Source organism: Eleginops maclovinus, chromosome 10, assembly GCF_036324505.1.
Source record: "Eleginops maclovinus isolate JMC-PN-2008 ecotype Puerto Natales chromosome 10, JC_Emac_rtc_rv5, whole genome shotgun sequence".
NCBI lineage: Eukaryota > Metazoa > Chordata > Actinopteri > Perciformes > Eleginopidae > Eleginops > Eleginops maclovinus.
This window is the reverse complement of record NC_086358.1, coordinates 8,256,661-8,277,533: the sequence shown is the minus strand read 5'-3', so window position 1 is coordinate 8,277,533 and position 20,873 is coordinate 8,256,661. Positions and strand designations below refer to the sequence as shown.

Below are 20,873 nucleotides of genomic sequence, written 5' to 3'. Positions count from 1 at the left end.
TCATTGTATTCAATTTAAACTGTATTGTAATACCACATTTATTAATGACTGAATGTAAAACATAATTCAATATATTGAGGTTAAGTTTTCCCAAAGCTTTATATAACGTCGCTCATCTTCCTCACACACAAAACCACCAACGGGACAAAGAAATATTAAAATTACTTTATTACAGATGATTCTTTATCCAGTAGCCCTCTTCAAACAAAGAGTAATTACAAACAAAATATTACATTTATCCCCTAAACTTTGTTTCTCAATGTCTTTTATACATTTTAAATCACTTTGTCATCTGTAAGGAATAGCTCTTCACTTCTGCTATGCGACATTCAGCTTTTTGCACAATCTATACAATTTAATACAGTTTAATACAGGTCTCTGGACTACGGAGAATAAAACAGCAAGATCCACCAAGTGACATAAAGGGAATACTGATACAGACTGTACAGAGACGATACCCCGCCTCCCGCCTACTTTCAGCCAATGGCAGCCGTCCCTCTGCGACACTGAGGGGATCACAGTACACACTTTAATCTGGACAATCACTTGTGCAATCAGTGCAACTGATCCAGTTCAGAGCGACCGAGGTCTAAAACTAGACTTTGCCCCGGCTGCCTCGCAAAACACCTGGGAGCTCTCGTAAACATGAGAGATTTTAAATTCTGCAACGCGTTTGTCCCTCTGCCGAAATCACCTCAAACATAACATGACCTTTTCTGGCATAAAAGGAAATACAACACTTCAGAACTGTTGATAAAAGGTGTTTGGTGTAATCGCGTATTTGTTGACGGGGAAACTGGGACAACCACAATCTGTTTTCAAGTGTCTATTAATTCTGAGTGCTGGAAGGTACAATTTGATGAAAATAATAATAATAATGCTTTTTTTATAACAACCTAAGGGGGCACATGTTGCAGAAATCCAGTCCAAATGATTATCACTTTAGAGTGACCCTTTGTAGATATCCAAAAACAGATATATTTACCATCTTCACCAACAGTGTGGGGTGTGGAGCACATACACATGTTTTTTATGCGACCAATGTTGTAGAATTCAGCAGCTTTCCAGGTTTAGAGATTTCTTTAAAAGACAGTTCTTTCTTTTTTTCTATGTCACTATAACCTTGACTTTCAGCCAGTCTTCAAAAAATGGAAAAAGGAAAACCTAAGTATACAGGGTGAGTCTTCTATCATGGGTCAGTAAAATAAAGTAAAATCATCCTCATTCAGCATTAAACTAAATGTTACCATTTAGTTAAGGCAATCCGACCGAGAGTTGTGTTGTTATTATTCACAACAGAATATCTGGAACAGGTTTGAGAACTCGCAGCTACGAGTAAGACAGTGAGTGCTTATCTGAACACCGCTGGTCTAAAACCACATCACTGTGTCTGCATCACAACTAGTTAATTTTATCTTTGATTTGTCCGTTAGATTTCCATATTTTCAAGTTCAAAATATACACTATTAACAGGTTTCCTGTACATTCCACCTCTGAAAATCAATACAATGCATAATCTCTGCATTTCACAATAAGACTTCCACATCTTTATTTCTCTATAATCCTTTTTTATAGATTTTTATAATAAAACATATACGTTCGTCTTTTTTTTCTTCACTTAAAGCGCTCTTTCCAAATAGATCAGGGAAGGGGTGAAGCCCACACCAGGCACTGGGGAGGGAGGGAACGATGGAGGAGGAGGGAATTGGGAGGTGGAAAGGTCAGAATATAACGTCGGGAGTCTCAGGGGAGTGAGACAGAGCGGGACGTCAGACCAGGGAGAGGAGCAGGGGCACAGCAGCGGAGATCACAGCATCACCGCTAAACCTCCAACGACATTCAGCACCGACCAGCTCTCTGTAACTCTAGCCCCTTAAATGTCCTTTTTTTTATTTTCTAAAAAACCCTTAAGACATTTTCAAGGCAACTGATATGGATATTGTTGCTCATTTACAGCCATTTAAGTGCCTTGAAGATTTTGTCCTTTTTAAACTCTTTTATGTCCCATCGCATTTTCACAAATGTTACCCCGTACATGCATTTAACAACCAGGTGTGCAAAGGGAAATACCGTTTGACTTGGGAATAAAAAAGACTATTGTATGTATGCATGTGTGTGTAAATCTGATTATCAAGTGTGGGGAAAGGCCTGCGAAGTCCTTTTTAAAGTCACGGCCCCCTGTGGTTAAGCCCTGCTCGAGTGTTCTTGAGGTAGACCAACAGGCGTGGTTCAGTTTGTTGGAGAAAGATTTGTTTTTTTTTCCTGCATAGGGCATCGCTTTTAATCACCCACACAGTGCCCAGTGTTTGGAACCAGAAAATGAACTGCACAAAAGTGAGGATTAATCACTAGTATTAATTATTTTACAATAGAGGTTAGGCGCTGCTGAAAACCCATCCCCGTCATGAGTGTCCCTCAGACTGGCCGTCCACTAGGCGGGCGTGAGTGATGAGTGGGCAGAGGACTGTGGAAACCCAGGAGCCGAGACAAAGAGGCCGAGCATGCACAAGAAATGGCTCCCTTCTCTCCTCTAAGCCAGCAACGCATGCATCTAACTTGGCCTAATATAAGCATAGCAATACGGAACTTCCAAAAACATCTCTGGCACAATATCATTAAAGACATAACAGTATGATGGCATGACACATCTGAACACCATTGGCTTCTACACAGTAACTCCTAAATACTCATTCCACTAAAACACTGCACATGGTGATTCCCCTGGTTAGATTGCTCTCTATTTGAGGATAAGCTTATCAGTTCAGTCACTCAGGCTGGAATTAAATATTGCATACTTTTAGCTTTTCATGACACCTTGGACGTCCCTGTGCTACTACTATAAAGTCAGATTTACCCACGGGTACTCACTTTCAACAACCTTCGCTTCCTTTGCATATTCCTCCCAGAGCTGTCCAACGTCAGTCCCTACATTGCCACCTGCCTTCTCATTGGTCCGTAACTGCACCTAAACAATAATCTCAGTAAACTTTATCAGAACGATGCTATGAAATCTCCAGCTGTGAGTGAATAAAGGGAACATGTTTTTAAACTGAGTGCAGCAAAACATCAGACTTCCAAACAAAATCCTGAATTTAAAAACTCCATGGCAGATAATAGGAAAATACTACTTTGGGTCTATGGCAACAGAGACTAACATGGCAACACATAAAACTCCCTGCAGGCTAGAGAGAAAGTGACACTGTACTGGACGTGGCCGTCAGCCATCTTGGATTGTTCTCAAGACTTTTGGGCTTCCACAGACTGCTGCTAGCTGATGTTAGACAGCAGGAGTGATGGGAGAGGAACTGCAAGTGTATATGAAGCATGTGTGGTGCATGCATGTCTGTGTGTGAGTGTGAGTGTGAGTGTGAGTGTGAGTGTGAGTGTGAGTGTGAGTGTGTGTGTGTGTGTGTGTGTGTGTTCTAGGTGTACGACAGGTGGGATCCGTTTGAAATCTGAGAGGTGATGCTGGCGCTCCTGCTCATGCCCTGTTCATTTCTCCCCCCTGATGACGTCCTTCTCATAGCCTGTGGGCTGTTCCTCACCCCTCCTGCACCCCCCGAGCTTCCCCTCTGATTCCCTCCTCCAGGGTGGTGAAGGCTCCAGGGTGGCGGGCCCCCGGCCAGCATGGGGTGACCCCAGGGCTGCTGCGAGCTGGAGCCCCCCTGGTGGTGATGACTATGATGACCTCCTGCTCCACCTCCGCCTGGCCAGTGGCCTCCCCCCTGAGCTCCCTGGCCAGCTCCGCTTCCTCCCCCCCAGCCTCCCGGGCAATCAGGACCAAGGTTAGTGAGCACCATGTTGCTGAAGCCCAGCCGCATGGACTCTGAGTCAAAAGCCTCGATCTCTCGGGCCTGGCGCTCCAGCAGTGAGCGGATTCGCTCCAGACGCTCGTTCTGCAACGAAAGCATTTCCTCCTCAATCTGTAGAGACAAGCACAGGGAACAAATGATTCAAATAAATGCAAAGTAAGAGAGCAGAAAGAAAAGTATGTCTGCCTGCTTCGAAAGGACAGCCAACTCTAGAGTGACGACTGCTCAATTTTTGTTTTGAACGAACCAAAATACCAACCACAATAAGGAAGACCAGAACAAAAACAAAAACACATACAGCTTAGACAATGAAATAATATGTGCAACCCTCTTAAAATGAACACAAATATTAACCTCAATTAAATACAGACAGTTCATGAGACACAGAATGTCAACAAAAGGTTTATCTAATAACTAACGTTCGAATCACAGCTTCTGGGTCTACTGTCACTCCTAAATGAATCGACACACTCAAAGTCCTTTCTTACTTTCTGCTCCAGCAGAGCCCTCCGCAGAGAGACCCTCTGCTCCAGCTCCCTCCTCTCTTTGTCGTGCTGCGCGTCTGTTTGCATCTTTATCTTACTCTGGTACGCGTTGAGCAGCTCCAGCTCCTGCTGCAGCTGCATCCTCAGAACCTGACACTCCCCCTCTTGAGCCTCGTCTAACCGCAGCTGAGGGCAGGCAAAGGAAAGGGTAAGAAAGACGAGAAGAGAGAAATATAAGTCATGTTTCTGTGTCAATGTCAGGGACATATGGTATATTTTAGATCCTAAGAGATCTTTCAGGAAGCCATACAAACTGAATTATCATCACAGGTTCTGTTGGATCCTTTGGATGATCTCAAATTAGATATTTTTCAGACTTATTATTAGAATTACGCTCATTTCAATATCATATTGTTTTCTTGTGCCACTGCTTTAGACAAAATTAAACATTCAGGATTGAGAAGTTTAGCATCCGTTGTTTAAAGGGGTCACCTAGGAATGCAGGAAAGGTGAGGTATTGACAATGTATGATGTCAATCAACCGAGTTAAAACTAAATGAATAAATAAGGGGCGATAATAGTCTTATTCTTTAGGCCTTCTCTTCGTGTACTCACAGCCTGCGTAGAGAGCATTTCGTTGATGGAGTGGTCGTATTGCTCGGCCAGGATGGCCAGCTTCCTGGTCTGCTCCTCCTTCAGCCTCTTGAGCACCGCCTTGTGATCAGACTTGGGCGTGGTCTCCAGCAGATGGTTCCTAAGGGCCTTGTACTGCCTGGTCTGGGTTTTACAAGTCTCCTGGAACTGCTTCTTAATCTGAAGCTCCTTAGACTGCAGAAAACAGGAAGAAAAAAGATAAGATGTGGAGTAAGGGAGCTAAAGGTGTTTTGTGACTGAGATTGTGTAGTAGGGTCAGAAAAGGGGACTGCATCCAAGGAAAAAACTAAAATCATCTTCCATGAGTCGACAAACCTTGAGGCTCTTGGGCTGCTGCCGGACCTCCATGACATGCTTGCGCCTCAGCTCCCTCTCCCTCCTCTTGTTGTATTCCAGCTGGTTGGTGAGCTCCGTCTGGTGCTGGGTCCGGATCAGATCCGCCCTGGCCCTCTGGATGGTCCCCAGGTGCCTGAACTCCAGCTCCTGCATCGACTCGTGGTGTCTGAGCAGCATGGCGTGCTCCAGGTCCTTCTGTGTCTGCCGTTTGTTCAGCTCCTGGACCAGAGGAGATAATGCTGAGTGACAGCAGTCGAATTAATAAAATCGATGAAGAAGAAATAGTGTCCTTTCTGTGTGACTGCGTACCTCTCGGGCCAGATCCTGCTCCACATTGTGTCTGGCGATGAGGATCCTGCGTTTAAACCGCCGACACTCCAGCTCCAGGTATTGCCTCTGTCTCCTCAGCAGGTTGGCCTCCTCCTCCGCCTGGAAACAAAGTTGTGTTTATATTGTATTTTCAGTGGGTTTTCCATCTTATGCAATACAATCTATATATTCTCATTTCATTAATATTTATATGTGATTTTATTTATTCTATGTGGTCTCGAGAGTTTAAAAGGGATTATATACTATAACAATAAGTGCTGGCAACAAAGATAAGGTACACCCTCGTAAGGTGTCCTGTGATAGCTAATATACAGTAAGCATGTTTCATTGTCTGTCAGGAAAAGTAGGTTCTAAGGTGTTTATATGTAGTCTAATGGACTTAGGCAGTGATTGGTGCAGACTGTGCTCGGGGTTAAACACTCTTGAGTTTTCATCATAAAAGACTCTCCATTACTGATGAGGAAAAGAAAAAGGAGAATGGATACCTTTTGATGCCACTGTAGCGTTTGTATGATTTAAATATGTACGTTATTATTATTATTATTATTATTATTATTATTATTATTATTATTATTATTATTATTATTATTATTATTATTATTATTATCTAATTATCATTTTTATCTTATTTTCTTAAGTTATGTCTGTCCCTGTTTTATGTTGATTCTGTGTGTTTGTTCCATTTGTGTAAATCACTTAGTTTGGCATTTACTGAATGAATGTGCTATACACGTACAGTTTATTACCATATATTATTATTATTATTATTATTATTAGGCAAAGATTCTATAGAATTGCAAAGATTCTATAGATGTTCATATTGTCTGAGAGATCCTGACCTGGAAGTGTTGGATGTTTTCCTTCTGCTTCGACAGCCACTCCTGCTTCTCTTTCTTGGGAGTCGACTGGTTCTCGCTCAGTTCCTGCCACAAAGGAGTAAAACAGGTGTTATCTCAGGGCATTGGCATTACTGGTGTTTATGGACATTATATTTTGTAAGCAGTGGGTGAAACACACATTATTTTTCATGCATTTTTCTCCTATTAAATGATTAGCAACAGTTCAATAAAAACACGTTCAATTCAGCATCATTTACATTAACTAGAGCTGAAACTATTCATCAATTCATAGATAAGTCAATCAAAATAAAATGATCAGTGTTTTAATCATTTTTTAAGAAATAAATATCTTGTTACAGGTTTTTATTTCCCAAAATATATTAAATTACATAATTGTAGTTGTTTTGGAAAAATAATTGATGGTTGTGGTGGAGTTGTGTGTTTCGGGAGTGTGTGTTACCTCTTTGAGCTGCTCCTTGCGTAGTTTATACTCTCGCTTCTGTGACTCCAGGAAGCTGCTGAGCTCTTTCTTCTGCTGAACCTGGATGTGCTGCTGGAACTTCTTCTCATCGTTGGTAAACGTCTTCAGCTAAACCAAACGTTAAGAAGGGCAAGCGTTGGCTTCAGTTGTACGAACACGCTTTGAAAACAGTTAAATATCAGTGTCAGTATGCCACTGTATGTTTAATTTGTCTACATACGTCTTTGTCCAGAGCAGCCTGGTGTTTTTTGAGCAGCTTCTCCATCTCCTGGGTGAAGTTGTTCCTCTGACTCTCCAGCTCTTTGTCCAGCCTCAGCCTGTGCTCATCCATCTCCCCTTTCAGTTTGTTCTCCAGACCCATCAGGTGCTTCTGATGCTGCCGTCTCATGCGTTTGTATCCTGACATCTGCTCCCGCAGCTCCGAGTCCTGCTCGTGTTCCTGCATCTCACGGGTCACCTGTGAGATGTTGACGGCAGAGAATCAGCACAGACCATCTACATTCAGAGTATGTGAAAACATTATTTATCTCACAGCCTTTTGTCCAATATATCTTGTTGTCTCTGTTACGCTGCCACAGTTAAAGGAAAAAGTTATACAAATAAATGCATGGAAGATTGTTCTTACAAGTGATGCTGTGCGTATGGTGGCAAAGTGCTCTCTATTGCGATAGTGCTTCCTCGGGGCCGGAGCTGCTGCTGGCTGGGGCTCATCGGGTGGACTGGTGGCTGCCTGATCCACAGACAAACTCTCCTCTTCTTCCTGGAGACATAAAATAAAAACATAAACCAAAATATCGCACATTATCTTGATAAAGTAGTTAAAAAACAAAAATAAATCATTGGGGGCAAGGGAGGTTTGGGATAAATGGAGAACGAGAAGACAGAACACAATCAGAAATAATTTTACAGCAACAGTCTGGTCTAACTTTAAGTTGGTGTCTCGGACTGCTGAAAAGAAGCTCTTTAACTTTACACCCTACCCTAAGGTCTCACCAAAACGCAGCTTGAGAAATCATGAAACCTCATTGTTTATAAAGGAATATGTCATTTGTGTTTGAAGACTTACACAAAACTAATTGCTTGTCAGAATTAAATTAAGTCCATAGTATAGGTCAAACTCAAAAACACTGGACCCTATATTTCATTACACCTTCTCTGAATGGTGTCAGTCCATGTCTTTCAAACCTGAAGTCCCAGCTGTGTTATTCATATGTTATGTATAACACAGATTTCTTAAAAACGTGTGTGTGTCGGTGTCCCTCAACCCACCGGTTTAAGGTGTATGACGGAGCTGTTGGACATGACGGTGTGGTCTCCCTCCATCAGGTCCAGCTCGCTGCGGCTGTCCTGCGCCGCCTCGTTCAGACTGTTGACGGAGCTGCTCTGAGAGCTGGCGCTGATGGACATGCTGGGTATGGACTGATTGCTGCCGACACTGTTCACTGTTCCCGTCCGACCTCCGCCCGGCTCCAGCTCCTGGAGAAAGAGTGGAGGAAGCCCAGAGAGGGAAAGCAAGAAGAGGGGGAGAGAGAGACAGAGAGAGAGAGAGAGAGAGAGAAAGCCAGAGAGGGAACACGAGGAGGACCAAGAGACACAGACAGACATGCATACAGACCAATGCATGCTTGGTTATCTTGTCAACACAGTCATCACAGGGGCCATATATACTGTATTTCTGAACTTTAAAAAACGAAATCTTATTCTAGCACTGTTGCTTTGGCTCGATTTCAATATGCAAACATCCACACACCTCATCTCCCTCCTGGACTTCTGCTGCGGGTCCGTTGTGGGCCTCCTGAAGGAGGATCTTCTTCATCTTGCGATACTGCAGGTTGTCCAGCTCTCGCACTGCATCCTTGGTCCTCTGGATAAGATCCATCAGCACCGAGTCCGGACGCTCACGCTGCAGAAATGCATGCTGTTGAGGTAGGGGAAGAAAAACCAAAAGGAATGACTGAGAGCTGAGGAGGAGATCATGGTGTATTAAATTACTCAAATGTCGGGTAGAAACTGTTTAAAATCTCCATAAGGAGTGCTCATGTTTAGCAAACAGTGCTGAATTAGCTATTAGCAATCTGTTCAGAGACCTGGATTAAATGAGCCATCAATTGTTTTGCAGGGAAGCTAAAGAAAGGAAAGGCCTGTACCAGGGGAAGACAGCTCACAGTGTTAAATTGTGGCTGTTTATTCAACAGTCCGAACATAAGTCATGCTGTAGGATCATTGCTAACTGTCCAATACAGCAGATCACGCAGAAGATGGCACTTTTTTTTATTGACAATTAAATGACACAAATATGATATCAAAATACAGGAATTTCTTATTAAGATTAGCCTCATTCTCCAGGTACGCTGCTAGGAGGTAAAGTTGGGATAGAAGTCCAAAGCAATGAAGCAGCAAAATTGTTGCATAGTTATTTAGTTTAGAAACGAGAACTGTTTTGGAACTTAATATTGAAGAAAACAGTGAGCAAGCTTTCTGTACACAAAAGACAAATTCCATTAAAAATAGTGAGTCCATTAGTGGGCTAAGTGACAGCTGCCCAGTTACTTAACCGAGGACGTAAAAGCCGCATCTCTTCAGTAATTACATCTGTGCTTTTTCTACCAAATCGAGCTCGCTGTGTGCTTGTGCGTGTTGTGCGTGTATATGTCCGGAAGAAGAGGATTAGTGAATTAAAATAGAAGCTTATGTGGACCAGAACAGAGCGCAAACATCAGAGAGAGATTTATCACCAGGGGGCTTGGTCAATCTCCCATCTTAACACACTGACCCTGCTCTCTGTTTGTGTGCGGTGTACAGTGTGTGCGTGTCTGTGCGTGTGTGTGCGTGTGTGTGTGTGTGTTTGTGCACTTACACCAAGCATGTCGTCAGAGTGTGGTCTGTCCTGGGGGATTTTCTGAAGGCAAGAATCGATAAAATTTCTAAAGTAATCCGTCCTGGAAGAAAGGTCACGAGAGAGAGAGAGAAAGAGAGAGAGAGAAACCAAAAGTCATTTTGTAAAATTAGATTCTTCATTTGCTTCACGTGTTGACATTAAAACTGACCTCTCAGTTATCTTTGACATGCGTAATCTATAAGATTGTTGTGTATGTTATATAATAATGATTCTGTAACATTTGTGTTACTGACATGGAGAAATGTTTGCGAAAGATCATTTAATGACCCTGTCAATGAAACACTTTTACAAAAGGAAACACCCTGTTATGGGCAAACAATATACACAAAAACATATATATACCTTGTGTGTATGCAGTGTGTTTGCAGCATCTTACCATTCACTGGATTGCAGTGTGGGGCTCTCATTCTGCGCTATGTGGTATAAGGCACTCATTGCATTCATGTTGAACAAGGGAGGCTTCCTCTCCGCTGAAAAGGAAACGATAACAATCAGTATGTATTCTTACAATTAAATTACAGGTCCATCTACTAACTAAATGTTTCAGATATATGTTTTGCCTTTTTCTACTGATAACATTTCTATATATATATATATATATATATATAAAAGTAATTCTGCTGAGTACATCAACAGTACTGATTTTACCAACATTTAAATCAAACAAATATGACTTTATTTTATGTAGTTTATGAAGAGAAAATAAAGAGAGAATCCAAGCAAAGGGATAATATCGACGGTAGGCCATGATATGGAATTATCAGTATAATTGTATTACATTTTTAAAGATAAACTGCCACATACCTAATTCTATACAGGTGATCCCTAAGGACCAGATATCCACCTTCCCATCATACTGGCCCTCATCCATCGCTAGAATCACCTCCGGGGCCATCCTGCAGCATAAACAAAAACAAAAAACCTTTTCTGTAAATAACGTTTATAATACTGAGCAAACATTGTCTCAAAATCAAAGGAGCAGAGCTTTTGAATTCCTCAGCAGGACAGTTTATATTTGTGTACAGGGATATGCAAATAAACATAGGTTTTCTTTACAGACAAATCCATATCCAGAATCAGTTCTCCTTTGAGCAGAAACATAAAGCAGACTTTGATTTAGCAAGTACATATTTTGGTCAGCCTAACATTTAAAACATACACATAAAAAACCTTCAGTGTTCTCTTACCAATATGGCGTTCCCACAAAGGAGTTTGCAGGTGAGGCGATGGAGGCAGAGCCAAAGTCAGCCAGTTTGACCAGCCCAGGCTCCGTCAGCAGAATGTTACCTGCCTTCACATCCCTACGAGAGAAGAACATAAACATGTGTGAGAGCGGGGGATTTAGTGTTATATGTTTCTTAAAAACAATAAAGGGTCAAAACCATTCACCTGTGGATCATGTTGTGGGAATGAAGGTAGGCCAGCCCCTGCAGAGCACCGTGGGTAATGGCAGCAATCTCTACTTCTTGAAGAGGTTTTTTATGAACTGAAGGAGGAACAGTTTGAGCGGGAATCAACACCAGCTGAAGAAGACACATCAATTCCCAGGTTTCTTTTCTGTGAGCGGCGCGCAACAGCTACTTACCCTCTAGCAGATCGGAGGCTGAGCCCAGACAGTACTCCATCACCAGCTAGAAAGAAGAGGCAAAGTCAACAATAGCCATTTTCTGACGCATTGCACACTGAATGTGTCCAGAAAAGTGCACTTAGTAGAGGACACGTGTCCCCTTCCCCACCAAACAAAGAAGAGTTGAATCTCACTTAATTGTCCCTCCCAAGAGTCAAGACTGTGGCAAACACAACAAAAACGAGGATTTATTTAATCTGTATGTTGCCTTACTTTAGTTTATCATATATCGGGTTTTGAATTGATATGGAGAAGTTCTGGTACAAAGGTATGCCAAAAATACACCTGGCAGAGTCAATAATTAGTCAGTAGTAAATAATGATAAACCGATTACTTACCCATGCCGTGTGCTCTCGGAGGTAACAACCTTTGTATTCTATACTGTTAGGGTGCCGGATCCTCTGGAGGAACTTCACTTCCTTTATAATGTCCTGCCATTTCTGTTGAAAGAAAGAAGGGGCTCAAAATTAAAACAAGCAATGCATAGCTCGGCTTTATGCTGTAATGGTGCTTGCATGCGTCCTTGTAGGAGATTGACTTTCAGTAGAAATAGGTGTAAGGTGGTTCTCTTCACAGATTATGTGTAATCTGATTACAGCTAATCTGAAATCATGAGCAGGGGGAACTGTGTCTGGGACGACAACAGTGAAAGTGAGCACACAAGGGTGACCTTTCCCCATCTGACATGAATATTCATGGATGATATCAGCACTTCTGTTTGTTGTAAACACTCATCATGGGGATATATATACAGATCGTGTACTGTTGGAATGTAGCACAGAGAGCAGCCATATTGTATAACGATTCATTTAATGAAGGCTTTTATTAGAGAACAAATAAGTAAATAATAACAACTTCATGGTGATTGATTCCCTTACTGTTTGAAACCGTAGAGAATAATATATAAATATAATCAATCTCGTCTCACCTCATTAGACTGTTTGCCATTGTAGGACATCTTTTTAATTGCCACCACCTCGTTTGTGCGAATGTCCCGTGCCTAGGAATCACAAAGAACTTTGTCAGTAGATATTTCAACTGTAACATAATACACATTTAGTCTGTTTAAATGTTCTTCTCATCAAGGATGTGGTTTTTCAAAACCGCTTGTACTTTTTTTGTGGGCAGTGTTTAAGAAAAAAAGTGAGAAAAGAAAGCGGTGAGTAAAAGTACACTGCTTTACACTCTGCTATGATATTTTACTCAGGCAGGTAAAAATAACAGTTCAAATTCAGTTCTTCATTGAGAATCAAAAGCTTCATGTTTTATAATTGTGAAAAATCTCGTGTAGAATCTGTGTGTACTGCAATTTACCCATTTATATCCCTGATTAGCATCTATAATCTGTAATAACCCTATAAAGTCTATTTCTCTGTCAGTGTAAAGATGTAGTTCCGTACAAAGTAGACAGCGCCAAAGCTGCCATGGCCAATCTCTCGGAGGTCAGAGAAAAGCTTCTCTGGATCTTCTTTGAAGAAAAGCTCAGCCACATCTGGGTCCTTCAGGCTCCCTGCCCTTACAGAGGCAGGCATCCTGTTTAATGTAGTCCCTTCTGACCCACGCAGAGGGGATGGGACTATCTGGGTGCTGAGCTACGCCAAAGCAGCTGAGGATTCATCTGCCGTAATGGATGGGCCTGAGGAACCAGCACATTGGCACCTACATAGACAGAAGGGGTGTGGGAAAGCAGAGACAAAGAGAGAAGGAAGAGTTAAAGAGATAAAATAGCCTGATCCAGCACAGCATGACTGATATGCAACACAAATCCAAATCTAAAGCAGAATAGACTCTAGGTGAGATTTGTATCAGAGTCGGTGTTGATCCATTGGACCACATCACAGAACAAATATACTCTACAAAAAGAAACAAAAACAAAAAAGGTTGTGATACTGGAAATAGGCCGTTGATGCAGCAGAGCTCCAGAGTGAAGCCAGTCACATTTTTACTTCAGTGATTTCATATGTTCATGCACAGAATTACGCAACAAACATTGATAAAGGAGGGATTTTTGCCTACATAATGTTCCCCATTTTCAGTGAACCCCTGGTTTGTATTGTGCTTGTGAAGATTTCTGTTTTGGAATTAGGAAAATATGTATTAAACTTAAGGGTGAACCCAGTCCTGTAAGTAACGACTTGGTGGAATCACACCGGCTAAAGAAGACATTTAAAGGTTTTCTTTCAGAGTCACAACTTCAAGTGCTGACCCTAATATAATCACCTCATTGCAGAGTCATCACAAGTGCATCGGTTCAGAGTGCTTCAGCAATTATTGCAGGACTTTAAGGAACTGGAATGACTGGGCAATGCAAATATTCCAGCTCAAGGATCGATTTCATGTCCGCTGCAATGAGGTGGCCTACAGTAATCAGGTTTGAGCTGCATCAGATGATCAATTAGGGGACCTGGGGTCAAATCTTACTGCGTACACTAAAGTGGTTGCATCAACTTTTTTCCAGTTAATTCACAGAACATAATTCAAGCAAGGTTATTATTGTGTATGTGCGCACATGCAACTATTTGTACAACACGCTCATAATGCTGTGTATGTTTTTTCCACATTGTAACTTTGTACCTTATAACTTCCCAAAAAATGCCTGATATATTGGAAAAGTGACAGCAAGGATATGCATGTGCTCTTTTCAAATGATACATTCTGGTTGTACTTGTTTGATTGCATTACCTTTTTCTTCTTTATCTTCTTTAAATGATTGACAGTTATTTAACCAACCAAAAACACCAATATGCAGCCTTAGACAATTATTCCACCTCTTTTAACCGAACCACTATCTTGTCTTCAGTTCAGGCAACAACCGCCTCCACACCAATGCCATTACAGAAACACTCCGTCGGAAAACTGATATGATGTGGAGGGTCACTTAATGCAAGCACCGTCTTATTGTTTAGAAGAAGAAGAATATAGCCTTAATCGTCCCAAAGAGGGGACATTTACATAACACCCATCATAGTGTTAGGAGCAGTGGGCTGGCATGTGTTAGGCGGGCAGGCTTGCATAGCTTTCCATTTGTATTTACTAGGCTACAAAAACAGTCAACAACAAAAAAAAGTGAAATGAGTTAAATACTGTTTTAAAAGTCTAAAGTCAAGAAGAGAAAATATAAGAAAGACATTTAATTGCATTTCGGGTTCAAGCTATAATGAAAACATTGGGACATTTCACTTGAGTATATGAACAGACAGAAATCAGCCTCATACGGACAAAGCAGCACAACAACATTATCTGTGTATATTCTATCAAATGTTCTGTACTCAGTTTAAGACTTTTTTTCCACCTACCATGTGATTGTACTTCCTCGTGAATATTTTGCCTGACTCAGCACACACTCACTTATGGCTACAATGCGCGGCCATGAAATCACAAATCCTTTTGTTGTCCTTGTATAGGGGCTTCAAAGATCCCGCCAGCCAGCTACATCTTGTTTAAAATCGTGAGAGATTTGTGACAATAATCAAGCATAGATGTTACATTTCAGCAGCAGTTACCAAACTTTACACACTCCCAGATATGTGGATTCATTAACTTCTATTACTAACATAGAGGCAAATAGAATTTCATGGGGGTTGCATATTGTCTGAAATAAGCAACATTTTTATTTATTTGTCAAGCCTTCTATATGGTAACGTTTTCAAATCTCAAATAAATGTATATCGTCAGCATTAAAGCACCGGTTTCTTTGTTGTTCTCAAGTTAATTACACTATCTCTAGACCTTTTTTCTTATACAAAGAGTCCACTGTGGCTCAGTGAACTGAAGTGCATGCAGCACTTTTGTAGCATCATGGTCAAACCTGTTCTAAGAGACGGAGGGCTTACTTATTGACAAGAGACTGTATTTAAGAGCATCTTCCATCTTGGTTTCTTAATTTGATTTCCTAGTGAAACTGGATAATTGAATTGGAAAAACAAGGGGAGGGAGAGATAACTCAAAAGCAAAACCAAATAACCAGGATTATTTAAGGAAAGAACGGCCGTTTTTCTTGACAATAAAACAGAAACTGATGAGTTTGTCAAAAACTCAGATGGTTTTATTGTTTGTTAATAAAGAGACAATAGTGCAACTGCTTTATGAGGCACACACAGAAAAGTGTGTTCTAAAAATGCAATGAAAGTTGTATTGCTTTACTGCGCCAGAAAATGGATCCCCTCTTTGTGTATTATGTGAATTGATTTTCTCTGCACTGTAAAATCACCAAGAGGCCTAATGAAGAGGCAGCCACTACACCAAGCTGAGTAGCAAAGGGTGATACAGGCAGGAAGAGAGAGAGAGAGAAATGGAGAGGGATGATAAATAATCAAATACTTTATTGATCCCTTTTGTGAAATTCTCCTAGCTCCACTGGGTCAGCTACAGAGGAGCAGCATACAAAGGAAAAGCTTGTTAGCCATGCATCCACGTTCCTTTACGTTTTTGCTGTTTCAACCAGTTGCATTTAGGAATCAATTTCTGTGGTCATCCATAATCAGAATCAGATGGAAAACCTCCTTTTTTTATTGCCCAATTCACCCAGGTGACTGTAATAGAAGTAGTTGTTTGTACTTATTTTAGCTGATTATGCCTACTCTTTCCATACTGTACCTTACTATGTCCATCCTGACTCTCCTGGTTGTACTGCACCTGATAAGGAAGGACAACTTTCCACGTTAAGATTATTTTAGGCACATGGAGTTGACCTCAGCAAAGCTTCAGCCTTAAATGTGAACTCGAGAAGAAATCTCATCAACCAGAATCATCGGTATCACCTGTGTGGGAGTTTGCAGCGCCTTTAAATAAATAGTTTTTACAGAACTGTAGAAACTCTATTAGTAGCCATTTTGATTTGCTTCATCTCACACACAAATATCCATCAACAGAAAATATATGCTATACTTTTCATACTTTCAAAATGTACATCAGCAACATGGTAAACTGCTGTATCGCTAAATAATTCAAAGTATGAATGCAGTGAGCGAATACATCTTATTAAATGACCGTGCATCCGCCATATGTTACTGATCCTCATGAAATACTTTAAATTTGAAATGTTCACAAGCATCAGAATCAGCTATTATACAGAGTTTGGGCATTTAATTACCATATCAGAAAATAAATTATGGGTTGGGAGCATTCCTACTTTAAAGATCCTTTTTCAAATGTCCACGAAAAAAACAAACACTGCGCCATCCCAGCTGTTTGTTCAGTGACAATGTTAATTTCATGACCTAAATGTGCACTGTTGCTCTACTGGCTAACACACTGCATGTGTATCCCCAAAGATGGAGGGTGGGGTGTCCTGCTCCTGTTCCCCAGCTGATTACAGACTGTGGCTTTTGCTGAGTGGAGGAAGTGAAAGCTCTGTAGTTACCCAATGTCAACAACAACACATCCCGATAGCGGAACTTTAAAGATGATGGTGACAGGGAAGAGGAATGGCGTGAACAAACACTAAAAGGATTTGACCCGTCCCATTTCACTCACACAGCTCCATTTACACTCTTCCTGTTCAGATACATGTCCTGAACATACTCTGAACAACACACACTTGAGCAAAAAAAAAGACACTCGCTGTGGCACCTCAAAACAACAAAACATACAGAACAGACATCCAAACATACAAATTTACAAAGTCGTCTCATTGGATGACATAGCTTGTCTAATAGAATTACTCCTGGAGTAACTTGACACAGAATAATTTAGAAATGTTGCATCTTAAATTAATCTAAAACAATGTGAAACAAATTGGGGAGCTGAACGTGATGAAGATAACTTATATTTGCATCCTTAAATGACAGAAAACAGCAGAACCTCAATATTGTGGAGTTTTGTTATTGTTTGTTTGTGACAATAAGTCTTTATCACCTGAAAGATATTGTTGATTACGCCGACCCTCCTCATTGTTGTTATTGCTCTAAGTCTGACTCATCAATAATATGACTGGATTCAAACTGTTCAGCAGTAAGCATTTGAAGATGATTTAAAAAATATACTTTCAGCAAAAACTTTATAAACTCAATAGTTGCAATTGCCAAGTCACTGAATTGTCACTGTCAGCTGGGTCTAAAAAAACACAGCTAAATGCTGAGGATCACTATCATTTGCTTAGCCATTAGTTTTGATGGCTCAAAATGTGCTTAAATACAATTATGTCACTGTTGTATTTTAAATCAGTAAGCCAAATAAGATTCATTCTTTATCACTCACAGCTACATTACATATATCAAATAACTAACAAACAAGGTTATGGTAGCATTACTGCATTGGATCATATTATGGAAAAACACCTCTTCTGCAGAGTGTCTGTCACTGGCTTGGATCTGGATTCAAACAACCAGGGCAGGCTTTGCTTCAGTGTCTAATCCATTGTTCTTGAGAGACACTTCAATCCATTATGCAGTGTTCCCTTATTCAGCACCCCCTGGTATAATAGTGACACACAAGTAAACACAACTTTGCATAGGCTTCTTGTGCGTTGAGATCTTCACAGTCACTAACAGCTGCATGCCTCTTATCATTAGCTAACATTAAGTCCTTGAAAGTGAAAAGGGGGGAGCTGCTCATGCATGCAAGTGCACCGTTGTTTTGACAAGACTGCAGAGGCATACATGAACAATTGAGAGGTGTACAGATCAGGCACAGGTTGCAGAGAAAATAGGACATCAAGGACAAGCAGCCTTGCAAAGATATGTGATAACAGGGCAAGAGGACAAGTCGTACCTGCCATAGGCAGTATTCATCAAATGGACAATCTGTTCATCGCGGTCTAAAGACAACAACAATGATTGGTGGACTGTTCACACTGCGGTGATTATTTAACAAACAAACCCCGCATATGGCATAACAACAATAGGCCATGTGTAGGTGTCAACCATCGAACATTAGACATCACATTTGACAGACCACTCCAACAGAGCGCAACGTGTCTTGTTATGTGAATGGTTACTTGGTGTAAAAACCCTGACGTGATTTTAACCTTGTTTAAAGTGTTATGGTGTAGCTGATACACTGTGTCATGCATACGTTAAGCAGCAAAGTCACAGATAAGCCAAGCAGAAGAGTAGCCTGCCGAGCGTTAGCTGGTGTTACGCAATATCAACACAGAAAACTGAGGAATGCGACTCACGTCAATGCACAAAAACAGCTATCAGCGGCAGATGGATGCGAGCACTCCTTGTCGCTTACACAAAGACAACCACAATGAGTGGTCCGACTCTCCTCAGCTTGTAAACACAATGCCAAGAGGTGTACGTGCAACATACATAGTAAGAGTATTGACCAATGTCACCTACCGTCACAGAGCTAGCTATTCAGACAGTATGTGAGGCTCATGGTGTCCCTTACAGATAAGCAAACTTCCAAAACAGACACCTCGAAAGCAGAGTTTCACTTCACAACGATCAGCCACTGGACAACAACAAAAACGAGGGAGTGGCACTGCTTGCAACGATAGTTGCATAAAGCGGATTAGCAAGCTAACATGGGTAGCTAACGCTTCTTAGGCAAAGAAATCCGTTACCATTAATAACAACAAACCACTCTCAATTTAGCTCGATAGTCCTGCTCTCTGAGCGAGGATATCATTTGCTTATGTGTTACACTGGCATTCAAAACAAACACCTTTATGTTATCATAGGATCTCTGATGTATCCAGTAAGGCAAACTAAGAGCTGTCAATGCTGCAGACAATACAAGTTGTGACAGCAACTTTTGGTTAGCTGAGGAGCAACAAATACAGTTAGCTGGCTAGCTCATGAGCTAACCCATGTTAAAATCCACTGCAGCATGTTAAAGAACCAAATCTACCCATCGTACGTTAGCAGGAAGCTTTAGTTAACGACCAACTCACCTCGTTAAAATGAATCCATACAGGTTGACATGTGGGGTTTGAATGGCTGATTAACACGGCTCCGAGTGAGAAGAGGAAATCACAGACGAGGCAATGCAGTCCAGAGAAATCAAAGTGTGAACTCGTTAGCTGATAATTTAGCAATGCTAACCTAACCACAAGAGTGCCCTGCCCAATTTAGACGTTAACGCTGACTTCGAGTGTAGCTTTCTTGTTTTAGCAATAACCGTTATCTTTTGCATTTATACTGGCCGGCCACAGGATAAATCTACGTGAAGCAGCCTGCCCTGGCTAACGACTGTCAAACGTTAACTGTCACAACGAGCTGGTAGGCAGGCAAGCTACTGACCAGCTAGCTAGCTGCTAACGTCAGGCAGCAGCTAGTAGCTGGCAAAGTTTCTCTCTTCAATAGGCAGTTCCACTAAAAATGGCGGCGAAGAGATTCACCTCCCTTCTATCGTGAAGGAGTCAAGGAGCAAATTAATCGAAAAATGAACAGCGTCGGAGATGTACAGTCAGCTTAATGTGAGGAGAAAGTACACGTGTGACAGTTTTCTGACTCTTGTTGATGCTGCCCAGCTGTACCCTTCAGGGTAAATGTTGCCCCCTCCCCAATCTCAGTGTGCTACTGCTGTGCCACAACTGCAAGCATAAGTGTGTGGATGGAGAGAGCATAATGGACTCTAGAGCAGGGATAACCAAGTATTGGATATTACTCTCGCTCATGTTTGTTTTTGCACTTTCAGTCACTGAGCTCTTAACGTGATTAACAGTTTCAGTGTTAATCGGTGTCTACTATAAATAGCTTTCGTTTACCATCAACCGATGGTTAAAACTGCTCAGATGTGTCCTTGTACAATAACAGATGTATGAATGGCTGTTCAGGGACCACACTGCATTTCATCAGTCCTTGACCCTAGTGTGAGAGAAGAGTTGGTCTGCAGAAGAACACCATCATGTATTATAGTAAACAGTAATAGCGTGGAGCATGTGCATATCATTTCAATTCTATATGACAATTCCTCTAATGTTGCATTCTTTGAACCCTATGAAAGCAATATATGTGTAGGACACTTTAATAAACCATGACCTGGCATGACTTACATGGTTACATAATTTTATAATATAAAGTATGATTTAACAGTGGACTTGCACCAGATGATGCCATACATAATTTTAGGGGGACTCAACCCCCGAGTCTCCAACTGACATGAGTCAATTGATTCACTACAAATGTTATCAATTATGAGACTGTCAGTTTCCTACCATTACGTGTTAACATCAGGGAAGCATAGATTTGCGTAGCTGAAGCCTATTGTTCATTCTGTACTCACAGGGATATATTTCATATTAGTTTCTAGTTCTAGAATAAAAAAAACCAACCTTTTACGTCAGTATAGATGTGAAACCACATCCCAGAGGATTACGCATGTAGCTGTAATCTGCATCCAGAAAATATAGGATATATGCAATGTGCATGGCAGCAGAGAGGTTGAAGATGGGCATTCCACAACAGGCTGCAGGCTGAGAAACCAATCAGCTCGCAGAACAGTGCTCAGTGGGATTTGAT

The 20,873-nt window shown here is 41.2% G+C and overlaps 1 protein-coding gene across 5 annotated transcripts; it reads right to left on the bottom strand.

Annotated features, from left to right (window-relative positions):
• Positions 1–150: 150 nt before the first annotated feature.
• Positions 151–20,770, bottom strand: LOC134870522 (serine/threonine-protein kinase TAO1-like). Of its 5 annotated transcripts, none has more exons than XM_063892715.1 (21): positions 20,687–20,770; positions 12,864–13,122; positions 12,392–12,463; positions 11,802–11,903; positions 11,422–11,467; positions 11,226–11,322; positions 11,024–11,137; positions 10,641–10,732; positions 10,213–10,306; positions 9,795–9,876; positions 8,688–8,855; positions 8,207–8,413; positions 7,563–7,697; positions 7,158–7,394; positions 6,917–7,045; positions 6,457–6,540; positions 5,597–5,716; positions 5,267–5,506; positions 4,913–5,125; positions 4,301–4,483; positions 151–3,923 (listed from the first exon to the last, which is right to left on the bottom strand). In XM_063892715.1, exons 2-21 carry the CDS (start codon positions 12,993–12,995, stop codon positions 3,423–3,425), a joined length of 3,048 nt encoding a protein of 1,015 aa, XP_063748785.1. In that variant the 5' UTR covers positions 12,996–13,122; positions 20,687–20,770; the 3' UTR covers positions 151–3,422. The 5 variants fall into 5 exon arrangements, with proteins under 5 accessions (XP_063748785.1, XP_063748782.1, XP_063748783.1 ...); XM_063892712.1 differs by lacking the exon at positions 20,687–20,770 and adding an exon at positions 19,304–19,855; XM_063892713.1 differs by lacking the exon at positions 20,687–20,770 and adding an exon at positions 18,747–18,882.
• Between the last annotated feature and the right edge of the window lie 103 nt (positions 20,771–20,873).